Source organism: Catharus ustulatus, chromosome 3, assembly GCF_009819885.2.
Source record: "Catharus ustulatus isolate bCatUst1 chromosome 3, bCatUst1.pri.v2, whole genome shotgun sequence".
Taxonomy (NCBI): Eukaryota; Metazoa; Chordata; class Aves; order Passeriformes; family Turdidae; genus Catharus; species Catharus ustulatus.
This window is the reverse complement of record NC_046223.1, coordinates 3,209,365-3,219,085: the sequence shown is the minus strand read 5'-3', so window position 1 is coordinate 3,219,085 and position 9,721 is coordinate 3,209,365. Positions and strand designations below refer to the sequence as shown.

Genomic DNA, 9,721 nt, shown 5'->3' with positions numbered 1-9,721 from the left:
CTGATGTGCAGTGGCATTAACTGCATTCAGAACAGTTCTGAACAAAAACACACACACAGATGTGTTTATGCACCTTCCTTCAGGGTTGAAGTTAGGCTGAGGCTTGTGGTCTGGTTGTTCACTGAAGATTCAAATGTGACCTAAACTCGCAAACAATAAACCCAAAATGTATTTTTATGTTGATTCAGAGAAGAGTTTGTTTGGTTATTTTGATACCTTGTGAGTTCTCTAGTAACAACATTCTAATCTTAGGTTTTGCTTCCCTTTTAGATCTAAAAATTTACTGTGGTCTTGTCTTGTTCTCTTAAGATAATTGGTGCCTTTCCTTGATCTCTGCAGCTGCTATAAAAATGCAGCTTCTGTGGAGTTCTGGATACCATTAAAGATTTGACTTGTGTGTGTGCATATTTCTAGTGCAGTTATCCTGAATGTGAAAAAAAAGACAATGTACATCTAAGAAAGTTCTAGTTCTAATGCACACTCTGTAAATCAAAATATATGGATAAAAAGCATGAACCATCATATAAACATCTCCATAACTTGTAATTATATGTAAACCAATGTTTTGTGCATATTTCTATACAGATTTTACAAAAAAAAAAGAAAAAAGAAAAACAAAACAGTTCTGTGTACTCCAGGTACATTGATAAATACAAATATTTCGGGGTGTTTTCTGTGTTTACATGGATTGATTGTCAGCTGATGAAGACACCCCAAGTACTTGTTTCAGGCTGCCATGATGTGTTTGCTACTGTAACTGAAGCAGATTATCTTCCAAAGCATTTTAGGTTAGTTGGTTTTGGTTTTTTAAAATTAGAATAATTTGGTGTGTGTTAATCTGATTGGTTTAAGTGAACTATTTTCCAATAAAGCTAATATTTATGCAAAAAAAAAAAAGCTTTAGAAATGCTCATCTCTTTAGGAAACTTTTAAGAGTTACTGCTGAGAGTTTTTGGCACTGGAAAGGCAATAGAACTTCAGCTTAAAGGGGAAAAGAGGAAAAAATGCTGAAAATGATGCATTGAAATGCCTGAGGTGAGGAATTTGCTTTGGTGCTGTGGTGAGGGACCAGACTGTCCCAGAGTCCATTTATCACTGGGTAAATGATAATTACTGATCCCAGACTCCTGGGGTGTGCTGGAAGGTGTGGCTAAACTTCCTTCTCCCCTTGCTAGCTTTGTCTCCAGGTGTTAGGGAGCTAAACTGAAATGGAGATAGCTCTTGAAAAAACATCAGTAAAAGAATTATCCTGTCCGCCTGCCCATCAGGAATGCAGCTCTGCACTTCATTCCTTGAGACTGAATTTCTTTTTAGGCTTTCCAGCTTCAGAACTGTCCCTGTCAGCAGGGGTCCCTTGGGAAAAGGCTCCATTGAGGGAGTAACTTTTCAGGCCATTATCCCATGTACAATGCACCTCAGCTACCTGAAAGTCCCAGATTTCACACCTACAAACCTGTGAGCACTTTTTTTTGGTGTGTGTTTGAAGTCTGTACAGGGAAAGATGGGATTGAGGTGTATTTTGGAGGTTAAGAGCTACAAATGTGGGTTTCACTACTAAAAAGTCCTGAAGAGGTCCAAATATACAACAGAGGCTGCCTGGACCACTTTGGTAGTGGTTCAGTTTCTAGTGGCAGTCACTCATGCTCAGAAATGCCTTGTCTGTACTTACATGATACTTGTGGCCAAATTTTGAGTATTCTGTACTATCTGGGGTAAACCAATTTGCATTTGTCGTCTCATGGTGCTGTGACACCAAAGTCTAGTTAGACATGAACCCTGCTAAAAAGTTCAGAATGCTAAAAGAGCAATGAAAGTCAAGTGCTGGAACTTAAATGTGGGGAAACTTAAACTGATTCTGTTGCTCATGGCTTCCAGCAGCATTCCAGGCACAAGGTCACAGATTTAACTGAACTCCAGTTAAACTATTCGAGCAGTGTTGGGATGTGAATTTTGGAAATTCATGTTCTTGCTCTTAATCCAGCCCCAAATTTATATAAAGCGTTTTAGTTTTGCCCAAGTCTTGCATTTATCTAAGTTGCTCCTCTAGAAGAACTGTGCTGGCACTTTACCAGAGCAAATATTCCCAGATGAGGAACACTGCAGCCAGGGGAAGGGAAGAGGCCTCCTGGGGATAAAACAACATTGCTGGGATGGCACACAGAGAGAATAAAGGTTAAGAGGAAAAACAAAGCATGCTAGAGCAGGAGGCTGATGATCTCTGTAACCAGGCCACTGACAGGTTTGTCTTCAGCTTGGAAGCTAACATTTAACTTAAAAGAATTCAATTTAGTCTCTATTTAAAAATATTTTAAAAAATAAAAATTAAAAGTGCAGTAAAAGGAAATCAGGCTTTCAATATTCTGTTCTGCTCAAAAGCAGGAGTGACTCAAGGTCACCCATGCTCTTCTGCTGTTTTCCTTGAGCTTGGCATGTGACACCACGCTCCAGAAGGTGCCTTCTGCTGACTCGGGTGTTTATGTGGTGCTGCACTCAGATCAGACAGCTCATTGCTCAGGAAAATCATCTTTGAAGATGTTCTGGCAGTTCCTTTTGAGTCTGTTACAAAAAGTTACTGCAGGGCCTGTATAAGGAAGAAAGAGCAGAGAGAAAAATGCAAATTTAAATCAGATGATCCAGATTGTAGAATGAGGGGTTCTACAAAAACTGAAATAATCTTGGACACACAGAAGGTAAAGGCAGCACAACATCAAGTGAAAACTAACATGTAGATGCACAACATAAAATCCTCTGATTCACCTTTTGATGGACCTCAAGCTTTGCAATCAGTGCTGTAGAAGAGAAAGGTGCTCACTACATTAATTCAGGCAGGAGCAGAACATAATTGCAATGTTCTGGTCTCCTTTTAATCTTTCATTATGAATCTCAGGTTAGCTGGAAGAGATGAAACAAGCAAGAAAGGCTTTACAGGGCCCAGTTCATCTGTGTAATTTTAATAACTAAACCAGTTAGCTATTAAATAGTTATTATTATGGAGGTTTAGTGACAGAGCCAGTTAGTTTAATAGCTAACTAGCTTATGGTGGTTAGAGTTCTATAAAAAAATACGTCATCTAGAAAAGACACTGTCAGGAATTAAAACATCTACAAATTAGGGAGAAAGATCAGTAAAAAGTTTCACAGAAGTTTTTACTCAGAGTTCATCCTCTCTTGCATTACTACCCTTTGTTATTCCCACTTGAAATACATTTGCATTAACATGTTATGTGAATTAAAATGACAGACAAGGAATCTGTGTCTCCTGTAGACTCTATTAGTTTAAATCAGTAAAACTAAATTTCAGCAGGGAATATTTAGGAATGGCTATCCTCATTGATAAACCTAACCTGGAAAGTATTTCAAAACCAAGCAGTGACAAGAACTGCAGGTAAAACATCATTCTAGTATATTCCTGACTTGCACTGTAGTTGTTCCCTACCTGTTGTTTACAGTAAATTGTCTTTTAAACAACAGTGCAAATTTTTGTCTTAGTTTAACAAAGTGGTGCCTCGAGGATTGTTTGGAGGTGAGCATTCTGTGCCCTGGGAGATTACACACACAACCACCACAGCGTTATCAGCCTGGATAAATATGCACATGGAATTTAAAAAAACCAGAACTGCATCTCAGCAATGCCATCAGATTTATTTCAAGTGGAAGAAATATGAGACAGCCACTGAGGAATTCAAAACAACTTTTATGGGTTCCCCCCCCGCTCATTTGGTGATTCTATTTGACTTTCTACTAAAATATATTGCATCTGCATTGCGGCTATTAATAGATTTAGGTTTTTAATCCTATGTACAGGTCGGTAAACTCCAAGGGTTCGGAGTAACACACGGAGTCACCACTGGGTGGTACTACAGAAATAAAAAATAGCGCTTAATACTCGGGAAGTGCCGACTTTGGGGGAGAAAAGCCAGCCAAGATCTGTCATGTGATGCATATTCCAGTTACATGTACCTGGGAGAAGGAGCAGGATTGAGAGGTGGCAAAAAGAAAAAAAAAAAAAAAGGGTTGGGCTTTTTTTTTAAATGGAAAACAGATGTTTGCCTGAAAATTTGTCATCACGGGTTTGAAACCTCGTTCAAAACGTACACCCGAGACAGAGTGAGCTAACTGGTAGTTGTAACATCATAAATTATGCATCCTTAATAATTAAAATTTGTTGTTTATTTTGACCGTGTCTTTCATTTAAAAAAGGCTATTTCCAGCCAGTCACATGCCATTACTCCTTAACAAATCACGGTGCAAGAAGTGGGGTAAAAAAAAAACCCAAAACGAACCAGGGCGGTAAAAATAAAACACGAGGTAAAAATAAATAGTTATTAGTAGATAACACTACCGTGGCCCCTCAAAAAGCCAAATTTTCGGGGTCCGGGCCGGTGGCGCCCACAGGTGCCCCGGCTCCCCTCAGCCGCGCTGGGCGGGAAGGAGATGGCGGCGGCTCTTCCGTCCCGCGCCCCGACGGCGGAAAACGCCAATAAAACACCCAAAAGACCTGGAAACCCGCCTGGAAGCCGGGAGCTTCCTCACTACGGAGCCCGGCTCAGCGTGCTAAGCGCTCCCTTCAGGCGGGAGGTCCCCGAGGCAGCCCGGCGAGCGCGGCGGCTCCAGGCAGCGAGGGAAGGGGCGGGCAGGAGAAGCCGCTCCCCCGGCGCTGTGACAGCGGCGGCGTGCGCGCGTTCCTGGCGGAGATTCCCGGCCGCGGGAGGCGGGAAGAGGGCAGGGAGAGGGCAGGGAGAGGCGCTTCCCGCCCTTCCCCGGGCGCGCGCCCAACCGCCGCCGCCGCCATTTTACCCTCCCGCCCCCTTGCCTCCTCCTCCCCGCTCGCCATCCCGCCGCTCGGAACCGCGGTGGGAAGGCGGGGCGAGAGGGAAAAGGGAGGAGGAGGGACTCGGCCACCTTCGCCTCCTCCTGCCTAGTCGGAAACTGCCGAGCGGCGCCCGAGCGCCCTGTCCCCCCCTTCGCTCCCGTCCCCTCCTCCTCCTCCTTCCCCCTCAGCAAAATGGCGGCGCGTGGAGTCCCTGGGAGCCAGTGAGTGACTCGGCTTCTCCTCCTCCTCCTCCTCCCCGCCGCTGCCGCCGCCGCCACCACAGGCTCATTTGCATTGATCAGCCGCCCCGGATCCCAGACCGGCCCCTGCCTCTCCCCCCCCCCCCTCCCCTTCTCTTCCCATTCCTTCCCGCCCCCTCCCTCCCCTCCCCCCCGGTGACCCCCGCCCCGGCCCCCATCAATCATCAATCAGCAGCACCGAGCGGATCAATCAATGGTCGGGAGGAGGCGGCGGCGGCGGCTGCTGCTGTTAATGAACAATGTGTGAGAGCTGCGCCGAGCTGCTGGAGGTGTTAAATGAGAGTAAGTGAGGCCGCCCTCCCCCGCTTCCCTCCCCCCGGGCCGGGACCCCGCGGACCCTCCTCTGCACCGGGTTACAGCCCCGCTTCGCCTCCTTCCTCGCCTCTCCCCGCCCGCCTCGGGCCTCCCGGGCGCGGGGTTCCCTCTCTCCGCTGCCATGGAGGAGCTCCCTCCATGCCCTGCTCGGCGCTTCCTTCCCCCTTCTTTTCCCGCGGCCTGGGGCGGGCCTGCCGCCGCCGTGTCCCCGCTCCATCCCCCCTTTCCCTCGGGATCCGCATCTCCGGCAGCCGCGGCGGGGCCTGGCCGGGCTGAGGAGCTGCCCGGGAGCCGCTCCGGGGCAGCCGGGCCTGGGCTGGGTCCCTTTTAACCAGCAGTAGCAGTAGCAGCAAAGGTGGCTCGGAGTGATCCTGCCTTCCCCCTCCCTGTGCCTGGCCTCGGTGCGCGGTGCAGGTGCTTTTCGGGCACCGATTCTCCCGAAGCTGTGAGGGAAGCGGCGCCTGGAGGAGCCTGGCTCGGCTTGGCGAGGTTGGGAAGGTGCTGCCGGGTTTTTGGCTTCAGGGGTGGTCTCCGGCTCCCTCCCGAAGTTTCCTCTTGCCGAGTGTTACCGGCAGGGTCGGAGGGGTTGTACAGCAGGTGTTCCCCCCGCTGCCGCTGGAATCGGGAGTGTTTGGGGCACCAAATTCCCTGTAGGCCTCGTGTACCCCTTGGAACCTGTGCTCCGTGGCAGCCAAGGTACCTTCGCAGCTTCTCAGGAGCTCTGCCTCACGAACAAAGACCAAAAAACCAACATTTCCACGGATGCTGAGAAATTGAAACAACTTACCGGCTGAAGTTTGTGATTAGAGAGAATTTCAACTGTCTGGGATCTTAAACATGGCATTTTTCCTGGTTGCACTCTCCTTTTCCAGCAGAGTGGAGCACAGAATGCTGCGTAGGACAGGGTTTGGGTAGAGTTATGTTCGCTCTTCTTAGGCCCACTTCCATGTGCTGTTTGTTCTTCCCTGGGATCCTACAGGAGTTCAATGTTGGCCTCTTTCTTGCTGGGGAAATAGGGCATTCAGTGCTGGCCAGCACTTCATTTGAGAAGTAAAAATGTAGGTGTAAAAGTAACTTCTAGGAGAGTTCAGAGGCTGGAATAAATCAGGTGATGTTGATATTACACACCAAATGGTTACTTAAACAGTAGGTTCAAAATAAGACTAAATTATCAGTTGTATATGATGGCAGCTGCTTGTTGGAAGAGAAAACTTCGCTTGATTTGGATAGGTTGATCAGTAATCATTGCTTAAACTTGATTTGGAGTGGTATGATCAAATAAGAGAAGTTGTAACATTAAATTTGATATTTCAAGAAATCCCTGAATTTCCAGTATGAATTGATTTTTACAGGTGTTTTAAGGTAATTGGGATTGATGGAGATAGATTTCCATATAGATAAAACAGTGTCTTCAATCACTTTAAGAATCCTTTTTTAATGTAGATTTATTTATATATATATTTATATATAACTGGGGTATGGATAATTTAATGGTTCTGCATTATATCAGTAATAGCTCTGCTATTAAGTAGAAGGAAATATGTCTTTGAAAGTCAAAATCCATTAGGAAAATCCTGAAGTACTGCTATGTAGTTAATTTAAAAAAATGCTACCTAAAGTGACATTAGGCTTGGCCTTCCCTTCAGAGAAAGAAGTCCCCTGTAAATCACCAGAGCTGTTTGGTGTGTGTGTTTGGGTACAAAGACATGTGACAAAGGTGCTCCCTTCTCACTGGATGAGACTGAGTTGTGAGGAAGGGATGGTTTCTTTTATAACTTCCAGTTGAGTTATTTGCGTTCCTTAAGTAATAGCGAAAGGTACACAATACAAAAATGATGTCAAGCTTTGGTTTTTGAAACACTGCAGCAGAAATGAAAAGTGGTAGTAAAGAATGAGGTCATGCCCAAAATGTGTGAGCCACAGGCTGCCAGCAGCTTCCTTTGCTGCCTACGGAGCATTTGGGATCAGCTCTGCACTGGAAGTACCCAAGCAGGGTTTTCAGAGAGGTCCGGGAATCACTGTCTCCTTTCTTTTAGAGTTTTCTTGCTAAACCAAACGTTTTTACATGGCCACACACTGGCCTTTGTCTTCATTTGCTCTAATGTTTACAAAATATGATTTGGTACCAGTTGCATTACAGGTGACTTGGAAAGGGGAGTGACAGCAGCTCTCAGTGTGGTGTTTGGGGAGGAACACGTGGGAAGCTCCTGTTTTCTTCCTCAGAAGTTCCCAACTGAGGGTTGACAGAAGGGTGAAACTGAGCAGCTCTGCCATCAAACAGGCACATTTTTATTAGAAGGATATTATTCCCACTGCAAACTGCTCCTGTATTAATCCACAGCCCATAACTGCAGAGCTAGGGATTTTGTCCACCAGTGGCCTTTGTGTAGGGTTATGTCCAGGTCCTGCATCCTGATTTTGTCACAGGCAGTCAGTGGTCCTGGCTCTGTGGCACTCAGGGGCTGCCTGAGGTGCTGAACTGGACACCTGTGGATTGATAAGCTTATTTTTTTGGCCAAAGGTGTTTAAGCATGCATGTATGTATTTAACATACATTGCTATGGTTAAGCATGAGAAGCAGGCAATATTCAGAATCAGCAATGTTGGGTTTTTTGGTGTATATTTATTTTTCTTCTCCTGCAGCATGTTGATTTTCAGCACTTGATCTGCATGTACAACCCAGTAAATTCCCTGATGTTGAAGTTATTTCCTGAGAAGTAGTAATTTCAAGTTATGATTTGATCCAGGAACTCAGTAAAATATAAATTCCCCTATGAAAGGCCTAGACTTTAGAGGAGTTTTTGCACTGTAAGACAATCTGTTCAATCAGAACAAACAGTCTTAATTTCTCACTGTAGGTTTCCTAGCATCATTTATATTATCCCAGGCAGGGTTTAATAAGAGTGAAGTCTATAAAGAGTCTGATTTTTCTTTAATTAATCTTCCACAATATAAACATTTTTAGCAGCCTTTAACAGAAGGAAAAAAAGGGGGAAGACACAATGGGCTGGTTTTTAAGATAAGGCCACTTATTTACAAAAGGCTTAAGAACAGATTCTCATGGCATTAATTATAGGGGCTCATTGAAATGTGCACATATTTTACAGGAAAAATGCATTGAGGACCTTGTGTCATTTTATGTTAATCCACAGCATTCTGTATCCCAAAATGAACTCTGATATATTTTGCATTCCTTCGTTTTTTTGGATGCCAGATCTTGTCAGTCTAGGAGGGTTTCTATTGAGTTTCATTTGTTCTTGAGTAATATTTACATTTTTGTGCTGTCCAGAGGCCCTGATCAGGACAGCTCTGTTTTGCTAGGTGCTGCATGGATACACAGAAAGTCTCAACCAGAAAACACAGAAATGTAACAGCAAAGGTGGGTTTGGCTGTCTCAGGTCTCTTACAGGAGTTCTGCAGGTTGCTGTGTCCCACCTGGAGGCAGTGGCATCCCTGTAGATCCACACCATCCCTGTGAAGGCATCTTGAGGATGTGATGCTCCATATGCTGAGTGTTGAGTTCAGGCTGTCCTGGGAGTGCCTCTCTTAGCTGGAAGTGCCAGTCTGGTGCTCAGAGCAGTCCTGAGTCAGCATCCTCACAGTGCTGGCCACAGCGTGTCCCAGAGAGCCCAGCTCAGCTCGGTTGCTACGAGGCTTCCCTTTGGGACTGCAGCTGATCTTGATGTGTGTTGACTTAGAACCCCGTAGATGATTTTGGTTTAGGTTTGGTTTGTTCTTCTTGTTTGGTTTGGGCTTTATAAAAGTCAGAAACAAAGATTACAACATGGAAAAATAGGGTTTACTATGTAGTGGCAGCTGTGGTTTTAAGTTACCTTGGTAGGCCTCGGTTATTCCCAGTTCTTGGTTTCTTGGAACAAACTTTGTTTTCTTCCCAGCATTCTGCTCTGCTTTTTTCAATTATTACCTCTTTAGCCCATTTTTTTCCCCAGTCAGCTCTGAAATCTTATAAAATCAGCTCAGAGCCTTCTAGATTTTATTCTGCTACACCAACTTGCAGTTTATTTTTCTCCTTTTGTTTTTTCTTTAGTAAACTAGAAAAATAAAAAAACTCAATGACCCCCCCCCCCAGTTTACTGAAGCACAGGGGATCAATGTGGACTCACATTCTTGTTTTTCTTTCTGTTATCACTGTCAGCAGGCCTGCAGAACTGCTCCCAGAATGATCAGGTCCATAAAACACTTGAGGTGCTGGAGTGCTTACTGTTTGTGTAGTTTCAGGATAGCCCTGAATTTGGATGCTGGAGATTCTTGGCTTGACTCCTTGTCCTGTTGTTCTGGCATGTAGGGAGTACAAAGAGCAGCCTTGGAGGTTG

At 45.1% G+C, this 9,721-nt stretch overlaps 1 protein-coding gene across 1 annotated transcript in view; it reads left to right on the top strand.

The window, feature by feature from the left end:
* The first annotated feature begins 5,211 nt into the window (after positions 1–5,211).
* The window catches only part of USP34 (ubiquitin specific peptidase 34), a 107,908-nt gene continuing 103,398 nt past the window's right edge, over positions 5,212–9,721 (top strand). Inside the window, exon 1 of the mRNA XM_033056157.2 lies at positions 5,212–5,354. Within this exon, the coding sequence (XP_032912048.1) occupies positions 5,312–5,354 (43 nt within the window). The 5' untranslated portion in view covers positions 5,212–5,311. The remainder of the gene's footprint in view (positions 5,355–9,721) is intronic.